At 40.5% G+C, this 20,866-nt stretch overlaps 1 protein-coding gene across 1 annotated transcript; it reads left to right on the top strand.

Moving 5' to 3' along the window:
• The first annotated feature begins 4,629 nt into the window (after positions 1-4,629).
• evpla (envoplakin a) lies at positions 4,630-19,925 on the top strand. The gene is made up of 22 exons (XM_026170465.1): positions 4,630-4,807; positions 9,390-9,489; positions 9,580-9,734; positions 9,921-10,044; positions 10,653-10,784; positions 10,918-10,959; positions 11,263-11,424; positions 11,581-11,688; positions 11,780-11,875; positions 11,996-12,106; positions 12,750-12,896; positions 13,010-13,164; positions 13,259-13,356; positions 13,472-13,644; positions 13,896-14,071; positions 14,242-14,380; positions 14,469-14,662; positions 15,003-15,153; positions 15,354-15,437; positions 15,752-15,859; positions 15,944-16,036; positions 16,156-19,925. The coding sequence occupies exons 1-22, from the start codon at positions 4,737-4,739 to the stop codon at positions 19,543-19,545; spliced, it is 6,009 nt and encodes a 2,002-aa protein (XP_026026250.1). The 5' UTR covers positions 4,630-4,736; the 3' UTR covers positions 19,546-19,925.
• Positions 19,926-20,866: the final 941 nt, after the last annotated feature.

Raw genomic sequence — 20,866 nt, forward strand, 5'->3', positions numbered from 1 at the left:
TGCTGTTTTTGTCATTCTTCATTCACATTTTTCTTTTTGGCAATATTTATTTTGATCGGGCATAGTTTGATTGCTAAAGAACTGCTGTTAAACTGACGTGTTCTGAGGACAGTAGACATGGAGGTGTGTGTGTGTGTGTGTGTGTGTGTGTGTGTGTGTGTGTGTGTTCAGTTGCTCCTGTGTTAGGGTGTGGGAGTGCATTGGATGCCTGAGCAGGGTGTGAATGTTTAGCTTTACTTTGTTTGTGCACTGAAAAGTGAGAATAATGATATAGGTGTGTTTATTAACCTCGATCTGACATTAGTGGGTTTTGGGTTTTTTTGGGGTGGGGGGGTCTCCCCATCTTCTAACCAAGAATATTCCGTGGTAAAAAGTCCCCCCAACCTACACATGCGCACTGTTACTGTGGTATTTCAGAAATGTGTACTATTTAGAATAGACTGAAAATATTTAAGCCTTTATGGGGTGGAGATGAATGCTTATCTGCAGAACAAAACCAAAGGCTAAAACTGTTGAACAACATTCTGTGTTACTGTGTTACGCATTTTCCTCCAAGAGAGGTCCAGAATTTAGAATAACCATCAAAGTATGAGCAGACAGCTGTGCTGTGTGTAAGGTGAATGAAGAGGCTGGCACACCCTTGCAGTGTCTCTGCCTTTGTTGTTTCTTCTCTGTTCAGCTGTTTGGAATTTACAGGTATACAGATACATAGTTGCTACATTAATGTGGCTCAAAATGAGCTGCAGGATGTGTGTGAACTGCAGGTTTGACATCCGGAGAAACGCCTGACCTTTAATCCCGAAGAATCTTAATGATTGCTTTCCACGAGGTCTTGCATTTGTGGTGCAGACATTTGTCTCCCTGCTCAGGGGGCATTTGTCACTAAAAAACATGAGTGTTTTAAGGGGAGGGGTGCACACCAGCATTTTTCTTGTGTTTTTTGTTTGTTTTGTTTTTTCCCATCTTATACAGGTTTAAGTATATGTTTTCAAAAAACATACAAAATCAATAAAAACTTGAATGTAAAACATAAACACGAGTGTTGTCATGCTCTTCAGGCCGGTGTCCTGCAGGTTTCAGATATCACCCTGGGTAAACACACCTGTATCAAATGATTAGTTCATTGCCAGACAACTTCAAGGCAGGTTGAAGAGGTAATTTAGCCATTTAAATCAGCTGCGTTGGATCAAGGACACGTCTAAAACCTGCAGGACGCCGGCCCTTGAGGCCTGGAGTTCCCCACCCCTGATATAGAGGAAAATGACCCCTGTCTATGCGTCATTTTCAGCAGCTCACTTGAGGTTTAAGATGAAAGTATTGCTACAGTTTGTTACCTGGGTGCAACCACAATATATGTGAGCAAGTGAAAAAGTATGTTACTCCAGACACGTAGACCCACCCAGAGAGAAACGTTGTGTGACTGGACCAATGAGCACAGCGTGCTCTCGCTGTTGCAATGAAAGCTGCTTAGCTACATTTTTTCTCGTGATTTCCAATTGTTGCTATGCAGCAGAGAGACGCCCTGATCTGGAATAACTTCCACGTCTTTAGATGCTGCACACTAAACGTTCCAGTGTATGGGGCAACCTGTAATCAGTAGATTTATGGCATGTATGAAAGTGTTATGTAAATTACTTTCTGACCCTTTGGATGTTCCACTGTTGACTGTACACAGTGTCCCTCAGTGTTTGTGGCACAGGTCTGCTCCAAGCTTTGACTCAGGCTTAATAGTGAGGTGTCAGGGTGACATAGCCAAATGAGAACGACTTAATTTCCTTGTTATAAATTCAGGAAAAAAAGGCTCAAGGAAGAAAAAGGAAAAATCAGAAAGGGGAAAAAAAATTGATCTCACTGTGTAAACTATCGTCTCCTGAATATTCTCATTAATTTGGAGCTCTCAGATTGGGAATGCTGTGTTCTTTTTAGTTATGGTAGCAGAGAAATTTCTTGGATATACTAATGCATCAAGTTGCTATTGTCTGGCAGTAGATAGAGTTTTCCAGCATGCAAGACAGAAACCTATAAACGAAATTGTCCCAGCAGATGTCACCTTTAAATAAGTCAGTGCGATTTCTATGAGGTATTTAGTCTCTGTTTATGTTTCCTTCATGGTAGTGTGATTATTCTCCAGCACATTTCTTTCCGGGATAATAAATATATCCTTTATCTCTGATCCTAGGGACTTAACAGGATACAGAGGTAGAGAAATATGGGATAACATAAAGACCATTTGTTCTGCGTCCACTTATCACTCACACATGGAATCACTTCTTTCTTTGATTATTTTACTGCTGCTAATTATTTCTACACACGTCTTCCATATAAATTTTTAATGTTCTAATACTCAAGTAAAATGTAACTATAATAAAGGAAGGTGTGGTTGAAAGCAATTAGCTGTTACACATATATTTAGAATAATGGATGCTCATATAACATGAAGCAGGTTATTAGCAATGAGGTCAGCATGTAAACCAAATGCTCAGTTTCAGACAGATATCAGGCCGAGAGGATCATCTCGGGCACACAGCTCTGATGTGAACTCGTCTTTAGGTTTTAAAACAGGTTGTTTTAGAGGTCCAGTTTCAGTCCAGGGATAAGACAAATAATAACATAATAAAATAACAGTCCAAAAATAAAAACATTGAGCTGGAAATGAGGATAACCTTTTAATAATTATCGCACATTTTCTTTTTCACACAGCATGTCCTCATACTGGCTTCCTCCCCTCACCCCAACCAGTCACAGGACATGGCCGCCTCCCTGAGCCTGATTCTGCCAGAGGTTTAAACGTTTTTCCTTGCCACTGTCGCCAAAGCACTTGCTCAAAGAGGGGTCATATGACTGTTGGGGTTTTCTCTGTATTATTATAGGGTTTTTACCTTACAATAAAAGCACCTTGAGCCACTTGTCATTATGACAAAACCAAATTCAATTAATGACAGTCCAAAAAAGAGATTTAATCTACACTGGGAGAAAAAAAAATGTTAAAAATTGTAATTTTAAAAATGCCTTTCAGACCAATCAACAGTGAGCTGTTGTGCCAAAACTCCTCCTGTGCTACATATTTCAGATATTTCAGAGCTGTAACTGTCCTTCTTCAGAAGTAAAAATGTATTTACAATGCAAATTTTACATGCGATTAAAAAAGGAAACAAATTGCAAAGATTACACAAAAATAATATATTCTTTTTAAAAAATATGGATAAGTAAATAAAAAATATATTAGATGGGATAAAATAAATAAAAGGGGATAATGCTATATTGATTCTACATTAAATGTAATATTCATTAGCCGTATGCGTCACTTTACACAATGTGGATTACACATATGGCAAAACCTTGAAAATATATGTGTGGTTGTGTGTGTGTTTTGCCATGCTCACAAGGTTTCACCAACATAGGTATCAATAAAGGGGAATCTGGTGCCTCATGGGTTTATTATTAGAATATATGTCGGTTTTAAAAAAAAATTATTTCAATAGATATTTGATATCAGCGCTGCGCTGAGTTTGTTGGCAGAAACAGTATAACTGTTTAGCCTCAGTTTATTTATAATATGAATTGCTGTATGACTTTATGATGTAGTCCACAAATGTAACAGAAGTGGATCCAAAACTAAGCCCTGAGGGACCCCATATGATACACAAACTTTAAATAAGACAAGAGCAGCTCAGAAAACGTACCTCTAATGGGGGTGAGTTATGTAATCACCTAGGACAGACCAGATCAGACACTTTAGGGCTGTTTGATCCAATATTAACAATCATTAAGAATCACATGTGTAAAATATGGATACATCAGTGCTTTTTCAAATGGCCAGCAGTGGACAACTCCTCTGGTGGAAAAAAGAAATCAACTTATATAGAAACCTTTTAAAAGGGCAGTTCAGCTTCTCTTACAAACGGCTCAGTATCTTGGTCTCTATTTTTAAGGGTTTTGAGGTGTGCAGGACTTTACGGTGATGTTGCAGTGGTCATTTCAATCTTTTATCTACAGTTTATGCAAACAAGACTGTAAGGCCCAATTTCTGTGCTGCTACCTTTAAAACCAGACTGGTATTATTCTGGTATATTATTGGTATTATTCACTGAAGTCTTGAAAGGCCAGAATTATTATTTCTTTTTTGGGGTAAACGTGAAATCGAGTTGCCTAATATTATGTATCCTCTTATACGAATAACCTTGAGAGAAACCTTGTGACAAAACTCACCTATCCCTTTAAGGAATCAGATTTGCAGTTCAATACCATTTTGGGTTTGTAGCACTGGATCATTTTTCAGCTCTATAATTATCCCAAGGGATATAATCTTCACAATGCGTGTGACACACAGAGCCGAGTGAACAGTGCAGGAATGGAGCGTTTCCCTCTGGCTTTCTGAATTATGCATTCCTGCTTTGTTGGTAATTAAAAGACCTGTGCGAGTTTGGAGAGTGTGTCAGGGGCCCAATGAAAGGAAGGGCTGGCCTGAAGAAGGGAAGAAGAGAGGGAGAGTGCAGAGAACAGGTCGGTCCAGTCGTCCTCTGCAAGGTGGATGTTTGGGCGTTGACACACCTGTTAACCTGTTTGGGAGGAGCCACTGGCATTAAACACCGTGGTGACATGAGTGTGTGTGTGTGTTTGTATACTTCAGTGTGTTTGACAAGAACCAGAGAGAGCGGGAGTCAGAGACGAAGAAGGAGTGAGACAGAGAGAGAGTGAGAGTTTTTACTCAGGATCTCTGCTTGACATCCGCCAAGATGTTTAAGAAAAAGGAGAGCTCCAAGGACACTAAGAATGGTACACTCAAGGTCTCGGGGAAGATCAGCAAGTGAGTTATTCACTGTGGATTTTATGAATGCGTGTATGAGTGTGGTGACACTGTATCTCTGTCATGTTCCTCCTGTTCCTGTTCTTCTAAAGCCAAGAACTGTGTCATGTTTCCTGTGTGTTCTTGCTGCCCTCTTTCTCTGTGTGCGTCTGTTTTGTGGTTTATTATATTACAAGTTTAAATGAGGTTTTAATGCATGTTTTCCTAGGGAATTCCTTCACTGCTTTCAAGTGCTGAGTTATGTGAGAGTTAATCTTTTGGAAAAAGCGAAAGCTAAATACAAGCCAGGGGTCAAGTTTACTTTGTAAACACGATGTGCATCGGTGTCCTGCAAGAGGACGAGTGAAATGAGGGAATTACGACTAAAAGTGAAATTGAAAGATGTTGTCATCCTGATTATCAGGCAGAAATTTACCCTAAACCTAATTTATTGGTGTTACACCCTTGACAGGTGTCAGATCATTTGTATTAGTAATTTTATTGTACTGGAGAAAAAAAAATCATTCACAGAGAAACTTTCTGTCTGTGCAAAATGATTATTGGAGAGCTTTTGTTGCTTGAAGATGTAGGGAGTCCTATCAGGCTAGGCAGCTGTTCAGATCAGATATGGAAATATGACAGTCAGGTGGCACAGGTTTCAAACATTTACATAAAGCTGACAGCAACCTGCTTTAGAGGATTGCGAATAAAAATGAATTCCATTTGATGCATAATGTGGGTGAGGTCATTTTCATGTGCTAAATATAAAGAGAAGGCTCATGAAGAGCCACTGAATCTAACTCATGGCAAATCTGCCAAAAGTCTCCGGATCACAGATCAGAACGCCATTTAAGTCGCTGCATTCAAAGCGGCGAAGTGGGATGATCACCTTTTTAAGTAATGGATAGTATTGAGGATGGGTTTTCTTCAGGTTTCCTCAGGATCAGTTTCTATTCATAGAAAGAGCCCCACATTCAGCTGCAAAGCCGACCACTTCACCTTTTTGTTCCTGGGAGTAACAAAAGACCGCTGACGTGATCTCACCGTCAGGTGGTGTCCGGCTTGTGCCTTCACCTTGGCTCGGCTTCAGACATATTTTCTCTCTGCTGAGGCGTGATGAGGGCTGGGTTGTCCGTTTTGCTCAGCTGGTTTCTGCCTCTCATGCGGGCGTTGGTTTTTAACTGTACATTACAGAGTGACGCACAGGAAGTGCTGTTCATTTCATTCAGTCATTTCTATTGTCTGATAATTGTTTATTTATTAGTTTAAGAAAAATTTGTGAATCGCAATCAAAGATGATTCCTGGGTGTTTGTTGGAAATGACACGGACAGCTGGAGAGCTGCGATGTATGGATTTGTGCATTAGACATGGCACTGGGACGTTTTTTAATGTTTTTAAAATAAAGGTACAAATAAAGGTAAAAGTGGCAGCTAATGCTCGGGTCAGGCTGAGTCTCCAAGAAGTCGAAAAGCCCAAAGACGTCATGGAAAAATTTGTATTTGTGTGTGTTGAGTCTGGGCGGCTCTCAGACATTCATCTTGTTCTGCTGGTGCCTTTGGTTACATCACAGATTAGAGCGCTGGTTACGCAGGGATTTAATAATGACTCTGCTGACTGTAAAGCACAGATTCATTTCGGCATTCAACATCCATTTCTTTGCTCCAGTGGTCATGTTGTAAAATAACAATTCTTGAACCTAATTTTACTATGAAATCAGACCTTTTTTTTTACAATATGAGTTTAGCTTGAGGGGGAAATGAGGGTGTTTGTGCAGAAGATGTGAGATCTTACTATCATCTAAAAAATGCAGGCAAGCCCTTCTAAATTATGCAGATAATCCAGTTTAAACTGGTCTCATAGTAGTGTTTTCTGTAGCAGTCATTCATTTAATAATTTACTAAAAACCACCAACTGTTGAAGAAGAGCAGTTTAACGATTTCTTTAACCATTTTTTTTAAAATTGGCTAAAAGCTCAGCATGACCACACAAGCAGCCCGCACAAATACTTGATTCATGCTGAGGAAAGCATAAAGTTCCCCCAAAACACCTTATGAGAAACTCAAAGTATCACCTTACAAGACACTCCTGGAAAACCCTGCACAGCCACTCCTGCACAGGAATATCACACTGCTGCTTGATTAAAAAAAAAAAAAAAGCACACATTTGATGCAGATACTGTATGTGTCTACATCAATGTATGGGTGTGACCAGTAATTCTTATCTGCTATTAATAAAAGAATAAAGTGAATAAACCAAAGGTGACAGCTTTAAATAAAAGAGATCAGAAATCAGACCTTTATTCATTTCAGTCCCTACACAGTTCACCTTTATCAAGACAAACTCAGAACTAAATATCCGACATGTAGGAAAGTAAAAAAGTAAAATATAAAGATCTGTATATTACAGAAGACAAACTAGAGATTAAAGCCACTTTTAAAATTTACCTTTAAAAATCCAAATTGAGTGCAATTATTGGAAAAATGGCGCCATGCGTAGTATAGCGAGTGTTTGGTATGTTTGGCTCATGCTCCTCTGTCTGATGATCACAGACTCTTTTTTTTCATGTATTTATTTGATCATTTGTTTTTTTAGAGCAAAGAGGATAAATCTCTTCCACAGCCCACTGCACCTACTGTTTCTATAAACAATGGTAACTAAACAGGTTTTTCTTTGACTGCAAAGGTGGGAATGCATACCTGTCCCTCCTGCTGAGTGAGCAGGAACAGGGCAGTCGTTGTGACAGCAGCTGCAGAACCAGATTCTTTGATTTCGTTTTGCACATAAGTGTAATTTCAGCATCAGTGTGACCTTTCTCAGACTGAATCCTCGGCCCACTGGTCATTTCCTCTATAAGCAGTTTTCAAAAGCGCTGACTCTCTTTTAAAAAAGCAGTTTAAAATCGTTTAATTTTCTTGATTTCGTTTATTCTTTGTCTTGATCTTTGAGCTTGTTTTTATTATGTTTTTCACATTTAAATCTATTTTACTCTATTTTATGTGCAACACTTTGTGACTACTTATCTGTTAAAAGGGCTTCATAAGTAAACTTACTTACACTGGTTAATATAACCATGTTATTCTTTATAATAACATGGTTATTACCGGTGGGCAGATAGTGATTTTTCGTTTTTATGTTAACGGTATAAACAATGAAAGGTGGTGGATTGTCCAATGGTTGTGATCGACTCTGGGCTGGACCAATTACAATACATCCATGTTGAGGTGAAAAGCAAGCGATTTGTCCCATACTTCAGCTAGAATGAAAAAAAGACACAAAGCTGGAGTTATTCTGTGTATTTGTGTGTTTATTCTTCCTCTTCTTCTCTCATCCCTCATCGTCATAGAAATCATACATATATACCAACAAGACTGTGCATCACTGTCACAACAGCGTTTGTTTTCATTCAAAGGCTTTATGGTTTTTCCTATAATACTTGGTGGGCCGGTCTCTAGTCAAAATACCTGGGCTGATTTTTTGTCCCAGTCCAGCCCAGTCTGACAGCTTTTCATATCTCTTTTCTTAATGTTGACACTGACAGATACACCAAAAAATTGTGCTGCTAAGATTTTTTCATCTGTATTTTTTGAACTGTAGCTCTACTTTAGCAACATTTTTTAAACTTCAGAGACTGCTGTGCAATGTATCGCACATTTCATTACTAACAAAAGCAAAAGTGTAATATGTTGAAAGTTGCCATATTTAGAATGTGTGTGTGTGTGTGTGTGTGTGTGTGTGTGTGTGTGTGTGTGTGTGTGTGTGTGTGTGTGTGTGTGTGTGTGTGTGTGTGTGTGTGTGTGTGGAGGTGGTATACAGTTTTATACAGCTGTGTAAAATACATAAATCTCAGTTAATGAGGCAAAACCTGGATTTTAAAAAGTCTATTTTTAACACACACACACATTGCTGAACCAATTATACACAAACATATCTCCAAAACCCAGTTTGCAGTTTGCAAAAACTTTGATTTAATCTAATTTAACTTTTAACTGAGCTCTACCCCATGATTTATTCAGGCAGTAGATACAAAGCCTCTTAAATAAAACAAATACAATATTTGTCTCCAATCCCAAAGACTTCACCTTCATGGGTGTAGCTAATCTCTCAATGGAATGTCTTCCTCCTCCTCATTTTGACAATCTTAGTCATTGCTTTGCTTTACTCTGAGCAGCGACACAATCAACACAAACACTGACAGAGGGAGTGACAGTCAAAGTTCAAGAATGGGTAGAATTTAAGGAACGTTTTGGGTGTGGTGCGAAGGGTGGAAAAATCCTACTCCATCCTAAAAGATCTGGAAACTGTGCAGTTTGTGCAAAATAAAAAACACTGAATGGAAAAAATAAAAATAAAAACACCCTCACTGTGCAGATTTTTTTTATATAAAGGATGACCTGGGGATGTGAAGTTTGTCCACAAATATAAATAAGTCTTTGTTGGTAGTGAGAGTGCTCATAAAAATGCACACCATAAGGTTTGACTGTAATCAAGCTGTTAATTATTCAAAACTTCTGCGTGGGAGTACTCGTATACTTACCAATTCTGTATCATCCCTGAAATGATGTGTGCTGCTGTTCAACCTCTGACCTTTGTTGTCTGCTGCAGGTCACAGGCCACCGACTTGGCCTTGCTGATCACCCAGATGCAAAAAGATGCAGACTTGGTGGAGAAAAACGTCCTCAGGGCTGAGGAGCTGCTTGCTGTGGTAAGGACAAAACAAAACCTCTAATTTTATGAACGATTACCCTCATTGCTTTGTAAAAACGTCACCTTATCTGTTGTCTGCCTTTGACAGGATTTTGAAAATGACAAGAAAGAGCTCCCGTACCAGCATCAGAGGGAGATCTCAGATGAGCTGGGTGAAGCTGAGGGCCTGCTGAAGAAGCTCTTCATAGATGTTGACAAAGCCAAGAACCTAAAACATCCACAAGCCACAGACATAGAGAGCGAGTGAGTTCATGCAGAATAAATACAACACAGAAGATTTGCAGTATACCTGGTCCCTCCTCTGAGAACATACTGAGGATTTTAAAACATTTTAGCTGTTTAATATCATTAACTTTGAACTCATTGGAGCTCCACATTAACCACAGTTGTTTGTTTCTTTGTGTCTTTTCTGTCCTTTGATGACTCCAGTGTCCTTCATCTTCATGAGCGCTGGCTGAAGGACTGTACCGTCTACAGAGACATCTACGAGCAGATTGATGATGTGTCGCGGATGCCCTTAATTGACTGGGGGCCTGTTTTAAGTGAGAAGCAAGTAAGTACTGTTACACTGTCTGAACATCCACGTCAGTCTTTCATACTCTATTAAATATTAATGCTCTTATTGTCAACAAAAAGGACAAAAAACTGTTTTAAAACTGCTGCCACCAACAAGTATTTTCCTCTGTAGTCAGACGCTCTGTAACAAAAACTGTTCAAACTTTGAGTCGCACTGTTGCTTATTTGAGCATCGTAGAGAAATCAGACTCCTTTGACATGATGTCAGCAATCTGTAATTTCTATGTAATTCTATCTATAGTTCCCTTTTTGGCTAGCACTAGCCTGGCCACCCTTGCTGTTCTCCCTGCAAGCCACTTTGCAAACCCCCTCGACATCAAGTGTTTTGAAAAAAATCAAACTAAATATTTGCAGTCTTTTAAAAAGATTTAAGTCTCCATTAGGAACTACAGGGTGGGGAAAATGGCAGTCACCCTTTCACAGGATTGCTTAATAATAAATAACATTAACTGTATCCTTTAATCCTAATGTAATCTAAATGCACTTGTTTCTTTGTTTTACCGGCCTCACCCTGTCAGACCTGTCCTTTGATATCTCATCACTACATTTCCATGAACTGCTTTCTTCTGGTGTCTGTGCTTTCAGAAACTGGTGGATGTGGAGCAGTTTGGCCCTAGTATGGCTGATCTGGAGAAGCAGATTGCTGCTCACAACATCGTACACAAAGAGATTGACGCCTACAACACGCAGCTCTGCCTCGCTTCTGCTGGCAGCAAGGTCTGCATGCATGATTACACAAGAACACATGCTTGCATGATGTGTTCTACTTAAAACTGATTGCAGCTTGTGTCCTTTATTAAGCAAAAAGCATTTCAAACAGCCGCTCACATTCGCTGTCTTGTTTTTTAAGGAGAAATACGACGCTCTGAAAAAACAGTACAACAACTTATTGGTGAGTTGCTTCAGTCACTTAATGTTCAAAGATAAACACAAGTCTTATTTCACTTTTGGTTTTGGCAGTGTAAAAAGCTCTGAGGCAATTTTTCTATTTTTTGTTTTTTTCTTTGTTGGAGAAAAAATGAAAAATGTAAATTTCTGCTTAAAATTTCCCCCAAAAAAGTAAAAAAAAATTAAAAGAAATTAAAAAAATCAAAAGAAAGAAAGAAAGAAATAATAATTAATACATGAATAAATGAATAAAAAATTATTTTAGGGGTACTCATTTGTCTTTCCATTTTAATTTATTTCTCCTAAGGACAACTCCAAGTGGCGCCGTCACTACCTTAATAGCCTATACGAGTACATGCAGAGCTGCAACAAGGAGCTGAACTTCCTGGCAGAAGAGCAGAATAAGATCAAAAAGCAAGACTGGAGTGACCACATGTTGGACCCTCCTGACGTTCGGAGGCAGTATGAGGTTAGGATTAATGCGTTTTTAAGTCAGATGAAAAATAGAATTGAAAGGCTCACCAATCACGAGGTGTGGCCTGTCCAGTGTGACAGAAGTTGTTTTGGTTCTGTACCTGGATGAATTCACACATAAATACATCAATTTTGATTTGATCTCATTTAGAATTTCAAGAACAACAGTCTGCTGTCCCACGAGGCCGAGGTGAACAAACTCCAGGACGAAGGCGAGAGACTTGTTGAGATGAAGCACCCCGCAAGCGACACAATACAGGTACTTGAAAAGCCCGTTAACAACATCAGCTTCACTCTTTCATCCTGAATGCTGTTTAAAGGTATGTCAACTCCCTTCATTATATTTCCAGGCTCAAAGAGATGATGTACGAAATGAGTGGCAGAAATTCCTCAATCTCTGCATCTGTCAAGAGACGCACCTGGACAGCGTGGAGGATTTCAAAAGGGTGAGACAGAGTTCATCGCAATGCAGTGCTCAGTTTGCAACCTGTTCTGTCATCACCATTTGCAGATTTTATGCATAAACTCAAAACAAAACAAAAAGTGTGCTTTGTTCCGTTTTTCAGTACCAATATGACAGCGAGCAGCTGTCAGAGTCGCTGACCAAGCTCAACAGCACCCTGGACCCCAAGACTCTCAGCAAGAAGAGCAAAACTGAGAAACTGCTGCAGCTTGAGGTACGTCCAGCCACCAGTACTGCAACTCAGCACACATAAGAAATTCAGCTTGCACCCCTCTTTCAAGCTAGCAGTGAGGATTTTAAAAAAGTGAATGAGAAGGAGATTTGGATAGAAAATGAGGCACTGGGGCAGGCAAAGCTGGAGACAAGGAGACTCCAAAGTTCAAAAGTAAAACAGGGAAAGTCTCCAAAAGTTGATTCTGTTCAGTGGAAGCCTAAAAAGGGAAATTATAAAGTCTTTGAGTTATATTTATTGAATAATTCTCAAAGTTTTTTTATTTATTCATATGTAAATGGACATATATATGAGAAAATATAAGGTGCAAACACAGCAGACTGAAGGAAAACTGTTAATTTGCTGGGCAGGTCACATGAAACTTTACAGTCCTGCCAATATACACCAGAACTAACAAAAACAAATACATAAAATGAGTTAAAGGTGCTCACACACCTGGTTTGCCACCACCCACTGATTGAGATGTGTTATAGAGCAGTCTTTCATTGCCACGGTACTGAAATCAGGAAGAAACAGAGGTTCATTTTGTGGGATATTACACTAAGTTTGTTAAACCCAGCAGAAAAATTATGTGAAAAGATATGTTTGGAATCTTTTTTTAATCTTTGCGTGTTTTTCCTACCAGGCGGAGGAGAAAGATGTGCAGAAATGTGAACAGCTGCTGGCTGACCTGAGGAAACGCAGCACCACCATCGCTCCACTGAAACTGCGACGTACGACCCCCAGCAGAGCCATCACTGTGGAGTCCCTGTGCGACTGGGAAACAGGCACGGTGGGGAACAATTTTTGTCTAAATGTAAAACTCTAACTGCATGTGGCTGCAGTAAAAAACAACAACAACTTTGAAAAGTGACTTGTCTGACTGAATCAATCGTTATTTTTTAGGATTCTCTGCAAAGAGGAGACAAGTTCACCTTAAAATCAAACTCAGACGTTGCGAACTGGAATGTCATTTCCACTGATGGAAAAACTAAAAAATTCCCAGGAGTTTGCTTCCAGATCCCACCACCTGACTCAGAGGCCATTGATAAAGTGGACCTGTAAGTGCTGACAAGCTTTATTATTAAACAGCTCAAATGGCACATCCGACGTCTGCCCTTTCTTTGACTCCGCCCCTTTCTTTTTGTTCATTAGTTTGGGCCAGGAGCTTGCAGACATCAAGAAGAGAAGAGCCGCTCTGGCCGACTCCCTGAAGAATAACAAATCAGAAATCTCCAGGGCCCAGCAGTTAGGTTGTTGTCAATTAATTAAATGCATAAGTGTCCTCATTATATGCAATCACTGCATCTTTAAACCACAACTAAAGTGAGATCAACCATTTAAAAAGCTCTCCTTTTCCTCCTTCAGCCCCAGTGTCTTCTGCCCCCATGGACCCCAAAGTAGCAGCCCTCTCTCAGCAGCTGGACAAGCTGGACAATGACCTGGCCAAAGCTGAGGAGAGCATGCTGAGCCGTCTGCGAGCCCCGCTGAGCCGCAGTGATCCCGCTGGTGATCTGGCCAAAAGGATGAAGGAGCAGGAGGTGAGAAAAAACACAAACTAACATCAGCACCAGCTAAATATCATTCACCATGTGACACCAAGAAACTAAAACAAACCATATAAAAGCCATTATTTTGCTGTTATTATCCTCGTATGTGTGTGTATGCATTCATACCCTATACAGCATAAAGGGATTCTTCACTCCTGCAGACTGTCAGCATGAAATGATTATGCTGTGAATTATACTTATATCTCATGTTTAATGGAGGGTTGTATGGATGCTCTTTACAGCAAACTGCTCAGACACTACAGGCTCTACAGCAGCAGCAACAGGCTGCACAGGCTGGCATGCAGCCCCTGCTGGCTAAAGATCCCAACGGGACCTCTTCGGGACTGCCGCTCAAACTCAGTGCTGCCAGCAACAAGTCTGACAACCTTGCTGCACTTGCTGACCTTTACAATAAGAAGTAAGAGCTTGTTTTATGGCGGGGTTTGATTTTGGAACAACATTTTTAAAAACTTAAATCAGTTTTTCATTCTTCTATCCATCTTTGTTAAGTTGTGTTACTTGAGTAGATGATCTAGATAACAGATAACCTTAGTATATTTAGTAGTTTATTTATCTTCTTTTCTGCAGAGCAAATGCCTCACTTAACCTGGAGAAACAGATCAAGAAGGTGGATGGTCTCGTCTCCGGCTTTGAGAAAAGGCTGAGTGAAGATGGTCCGATCCCTAATGGCCCAAAAGCAATTGAAACCCGTGCTGAGGAAATTCAAGTAAGGAAGTCTTGACCATACAAATTTGAATTCTCTTGCATATCTCTAATGTTCACTTTGAATTGAACATCTCCTTTGTGGTGTTTAGAGCCAGCAAAAGTCTGTGGCAGCTGCTCAGAATGACATGAAGAAGCTCAGCAAGGATCTGGAGACCACAGAGCAGCTGTGCAGCTCTCTGCAGCAGGACTACCAGGAGTACTGCCCGGACATCCAGCGCCAGAAAACAGAGGTCAAGCAGCTACAAGCACGTTATACCAATGTTGCCAACCAGCTGAAGGAGAGGTGAGAGTCAGACTGTGAACACATCATCTCAGTCCCTTCAGCTTTATTAGAAAGACAGACTACAGTGGTTTTCCCTCATCAGCCTTTTAAATCACTTAAATCAAGCAACAAGGAAGTGAGAAGTACCTTTACGATTAGATCGGGTATTTGCAACCTGCAATGGGGTTCATCTGTACTTCATCTATAAATCTATATACATCTATATATAACCTATAAAAATGTGCTACTACACTACTAAAAGGTAAAACAGGTTTCATTACATAAGGCGTTTCTGTTGTCATAATGTACCTAATACACCAATACCTCATAATGTGCCTAATACCTCTCATATTCCTCTCAGAGAAAGCACCTTACTCGAAACTGCAGGAAAGAACCAGGAGTTCCAGAGCACATGTAAATCCCTGAACTCATTCTTGGACAACCTGCCAACAAACAAGATAAGCCCCAATGACGATCTGTCTCAGATTGCTGCTAAGAAGAGCTCTCAAGAGGTGAGACTGTCTTCTGATTATTTACCTTTAAGTATCACATAAGAATAAAATAACAACCTGGCTACCCACTCCACACATAATGTCTTTTTGATTTATGGATGTATAAACATTATTCTCAATATGAACCTGTAGAAATTCACTATGATTATGACAGGACAGTAACTTTAGGTGATTAATATTTCTATACCTACTCATTGCAGAGGGTGATGGACGACCTGACGCGGAAGGAAGCTGACATGGAAAAGGTGACAAGCCTCTCTCAAGACCTGCAGGAACTCCTCAATGTAAGACTCCTAACTTATAATAAATAATATAATACAATAATTTATGGAACCATGGTGTAGCGGTACAACCCTGGGAGGAAATGCTAATCCTGGGGCTAATGGGACTTCCCTCAGGAAGGGCATCCAGTGTAAAGACAAATGTGTTGAAAGTTAAAAAAGCATAGAATGCATAAATGCATTTTAGGCAACACAGAAAGTAAATTAATACATTTTAATTTTAACATTAGCAGACATGGCTCATACTTAAAGATTTTGAAATAGGCAACAAATGACATGAAACAATTCAAAGATTTTAAATCTTCACGTCTCTGCAGGAGTACGAGACCAACGTTGACACGTACAACAGTACGCTTGAGGACGCCGGCGCCACCGTTCCGAAGAAACCACGTATGCCCACACTGTCTGAGGCTATTCAGAAAGAGGTAATGTCTGTGTGTTTTTCAACATGATACACACTTCTCACATTTATTTATAGATCGAGGTGACATGAGGTTTGCTTATTACAGGAAAAGAGTCTGGTGAACCGCTACGCTGAAACAAAAGCTGAAAACACCCAGCGCCAAAAACAGATGGGCCTGGCTAAGAATCTCATATCACGAGTAAGAAAACAGTGAATGAATTTATTATCTTTTGTATGCATTTAGATTATGCTTTCCATAAAACTAAAGCTACATTGCAAATAATATTACTTTGAATAAATTTGCTTTTCCTGCTGCAGAATGAAGAGACAGTTCAAGCAGTGGCACAGCAGCAAGTGCGGTCTGAAAGGAGTGCTTTTGAGTTAGATGGTCTGGTAAAAGAGCTGGAGGAGGAGAAGGAGAGGAGGACTCATGCTGAGACAAACCTGAGAACATTCAAAGACAGGTTTTTGTCTTTGAAGAGTCGCCGTGGAGTTGAACGTGTCGAGGAGAAAGAAGTACTAAAGTACTACCGTGACCCAAAAGTGGAAAGTGATCTGAGGGCTCTGCAGCAGACGCTACATGAGGAAATCATGAAGCGCACCACCATACAAACTGAGGTTGAGGTTACAAACAAAAAAGTCACCACCCTGGCAGAAACCGTAAAGAGCGCTCCACCAAAACTGGTGACTAGAGAGGTGACAGAGTTTGAGAAAGATCCCCAGCTGGATACAGAGGCTGCTAAGCTGAGAGATCAAATAACGAAGATGAGAGAAGAAATTCGGATGAGGGATGGGGAGCATATTCAGATGAAGACAGAAGTAACAATTCTCCAGCAGAAGAGGCCAACAATCAAAGAGAGGGTGGTTAAGAAGGAAGTGGTTAAAGTGGAGAAAGACCCAGAGATGCTGAGAGCAGTGCGAACATTTGAGACAGAAATTTCTGACGAGAGCAAAAGGACCAAGCTCCTCAATGATGACATCTTCCAAACAAGGAGTCAGATAAATGCACTAGAGAGGCTGATTCCTAACATTGCGCCTAAGATAATCACTAAAGAAGTCAAAAAGATTGAACAAGACCAAGACCTAATCAACGAATCCCAGAATATTCGAACAAGCCTGGAGGAAGAGAGAATTGAAAACAACTCTCTGGTCAATGAATTGACGGTGCTCCACAACCGTTACAGAGAAGTTTACGAATGGAAACCCAGAGTTGAGGTGAAGGAAATTGTTAACGAGATCTACAGGATAGACCCAAACACAGAGGTGGAGATAATGCGGCTCCGCAAAGAGATACAAGACTGCAGCAAGCAGCGCTCTGACCTTGAAAGAGGGCTCACCAAGGTGACAACTGAACTCAACATCATTCAGTCAGAGAAGCCAAGAATTGAAACAAAAGAAGTTTTCCAAGAGGTGGTTAAAGAGGAAAGAAGCCCCGAAAATGAGAGAGAAATTCAGAGGCTAAATGACCAGGTGCATAATTTACACAGCAATTACGACTCCCTCCAAGACCAGCTGAGAATGCTCCGGCAAGAGAGAGATGAGTGGAAGGCTGAAAAGTCAAAGGTAGAGACCCAACTTGTCACCAGAGAAGTTATTAAGTATGAGCCCGATCCACTCCAAGAGAAAGAGTTTGACCGCTTGAGAAATAATGTGCGGGAAGAGACACAGATTCGGCGCACCATTGAAGAGATGGTGTTTGACCTGAAAAATAAATACATCCAGTTGGAGAGACAGAAACCAGAAGAGAAGGTGGTTCTCCAAGAGGTTGTTCGTTTGCAGAAAGACCCAAGGCAAATGGTCGAGCATGAAAGGCTTAGCAGGAACCTGGATGAAGAAGTAACGAACCGGCGTCAGTTTGAACTGGAGCTACAACAGTTAAGAACAAAGGTGGAAGAGAAAGAGAGGATCCTCAGAGAGAGTGTTGAACGCCAAAAGAGGATTCAAGCTGAGTCTGAAGTCAGAGAGATTAAACTGCGTATCTCACAGCTGGAAAATGCCCCACCACCTGTTGAGGAAAACATAGTTGTCGAGGAGGTGCTCAAGGTGGAGAGAGACCCGAAACTGGAGAGGCTGACAAGCAGTCTGCGGTCAGACATGGACAAGGAAACCAGTGATATTCTGAGACTGCAGAGAGAAATCCGTAACATCAACATAAAGCTTGAAATCTTGCAGAAAGAGAAGTCCAGTGAGAGGACAGTCTACAAAGAGGTTGTCCGTGTTGAAAAAGACCAGGCAGTTGAGGCTGAGAGGGATCGCCTGAGAGAACAGGTGTCTCAAAGTAAATTTGCCAGACAAGACCTCGAGGATGAACTTAGACGTTTCAATGACAAAATCCATTTCCTAATGAACAGCAAATCTGCTACTTCAAGAGAGGAGACAACCCTGATTATGAACCGAGATGCCTTACAGAGAGAGAAGGAAGACCTCACTCGTGAACTTAGATCCCTTGATGGCAAGAGGCACGATATCAGCCTGTCCTTCCAGCAGCAGAGCCGACTGATGAGTGAAAGAACACAGATGAGCAGACAGAGAAGCATTAAGATGGAGTCTGATGTCATGCGTTTGGAGAGGGATATCTTGGACGAAAAAGACAAGATCCATCAGCGAGATAGCATCATCCGTGAGCTTATACAGAACCTACAGAGAGAGGAGAGTGCAGAAACAAGAACCAAAGAGACCAATGTCTCTACAAAGATCACAATTTTGGACCCAGTTACCGGCAAAGACATGTCTCCTTATGATGCCTACCTTCAGGGCTTGATTGATCGTCCGCAGTACATTCACTTGCAAGAGCTTGAGTGTGACTGGGAGGAGATCACTTCATTGGGACCTGATGGGGAGATATCTTTACTCCAGGATCGCAAGAGTGGAAAGCAGTACTCCATCAAAGATGCGCTGAAGGACGGAAGATTGACAGAATATGATCTGCAACAGTACAAACAAGGAAAAATTCCCATCTCAGAATTTGCCTTGCTCGTCGCTGGTGACAACAAGAAGCAGTCCCAGTTCAATTCAATCACCCCAAAATCCACCACATCACTCAATTCAGCACCTATTAACCTATCTGCTGCCAAAGAAACCTACCCAGTTGCTGGAATAATAGATACAGACACTGACACCTGCTACACAATACGCAATGCCACCGTGAGTAAGCTAATTGATTCCACAACTGCCCAAAGACTTCTGGAGGCTCAGGCATCAACAGGAGGAATCATTGACATCAGCAATAAAGGGAGATACACGGTTCACAAGGCAGCAAACAGAGCCCTCATCGAGGATAGTCAAATCCAGAGACTGCTCAATGCACAGAAGGCTTTCACTGGAGTTGAAGACCCTGTGACCAAAGAGCGTTTGTCTGTGGGAAAGGCTGTTCAGAAAGGCTGGATGCCGAAGGACACTGCCATTCGCTTCATGGAGGCTCAGCACCTGACCGGAGGGCTGGTCGATCCAGATACCGGTCACAGAGTTAGCATCTTGGATGCCGTTGGGTCCAGAATGATTGACAACACAATAATGAGAGACCTGGAAACTGAGTCCGCCTACATCAAAGATATTATAGACCCAATCACAAAGGAGAAAATCAACTACAAGCAAGCTCTGAATCGCTGCAGGAAAGACCCAAATACAGGCTTACCAATGCTGCCTGCCTCTTCCAAAGGGTCTGGTTATAGTCCAGTGTACAATTCGACTAGATATGCAAGATTTTAGATATGTTTACTTTTTGGAGACATCTTTTCTATATGAAATCCATACATTACTTATAATGGACATTTTGACTCAGGAAAAGTCTTCTACTGCAAAGCTTTCTCTCTAGCCAAAATAACTGCTGCTGAGTTTTTTTGTTTACTAAAAATGTTTGATGTGGGCAGATTTTTCTTTTTTGGTTTAATTTAAAAACAGTATAAATGAAGTTTATCTTTAATATTAATGTGTTATTAGGGATACTGGGACATGGTGCAATGGTATTTGCCAAGATTAATTGATTCTGTATTACTCCTGGGTTTTCTTCAAAACTGTTCATTGAATTTTATCTTGTTTGATACCTTATAAAGAAACAAATATCAATAAAATAAATTATAATGGTTAAAGTGTATGGACTCTCATTTTCAATGCTGTGCAGTCTCTAAAGTAAAGAAAAATGCTATGAAAAAGTATTTACTTCATCTTGATTTCTTAGTTTTTTTTATATATGTCAAACTTAAATGTTTCAGATCATCAAACATCTTTTAATATTAGAAAAATATAATATAATCGTGTAATAGAGGTCATGCCAAAGTATCTCAACAAGATTAAATACAAGACTTTGACTTGGGCAGTCCAAAACCTTCTTTTTTATTTGCTTATTGAGATATTCAGAGGTAGACTTGCTGATGTGCTCTTAGTCGTTGTCCAAGTGAGCTTGGGCTTCAGTGAATGAACTGATCGTCCATGTCCTGAAACAGCAGGGGAGCCCCAGACCATCACACTACCACCACCATGTTTGACTGTTGGGTTGATGTTCTTTTTATGAAACAACTAGATGCAACAGGACACAACCCTTCCACCAAGTTTATCTTTTATCTCATCAATCCACAGAATACTTCCCCCAAAGTCTTGGGTATCAGTAAGATGTTTTTTTGGTAAATATGCAATGACTCTCTGTTATTTTTGTTCAGCGGTGGTTTTCATCTTGGAACTCTCCCATCTTTGTCCTGTATTTTTCCCGTTGTTGAATCAATAACACGGACCTTAACTGTTGTTCTGGGTTCTTTTGTGAAATCATGGATGAGTCGATGATGTGTTCTTGGAGTAATTTTGGTTGGCTGGCCACTCCTGGGAAGGATCACCACTGTTTCCTCCATTTGTGAATAAAGGCTCACAGGGTTGTTCACTGGAAACACTGCCTTAGATATATCTTTGTAACCATTTCCAGGTTGATAGATGTCAGTAACTTTGTTTCTCAGCCATTTCTTTAGACAGTGGCATGATGTGTTGCTTTGTGAGTTCTTTTAGGCCGCTTCACTTTATCAAACAGGTTCTATTTAAGTGG

Source organism: Astatotilapia calliptera, chromosome 6, assembly GCF_900246225.1.
Source record: "Astatotilapia calliptera chromosome 6, fAstCal1.2, whole genome shotgun sequence".
Taxonomy (NCBI): domain Eukaryota; kingdom Metazoa; phylum Chordata; class Actinopteri; order Cichliformes; family Cichlidae; genus Astatotilapia; species Astatotilapia calliptera.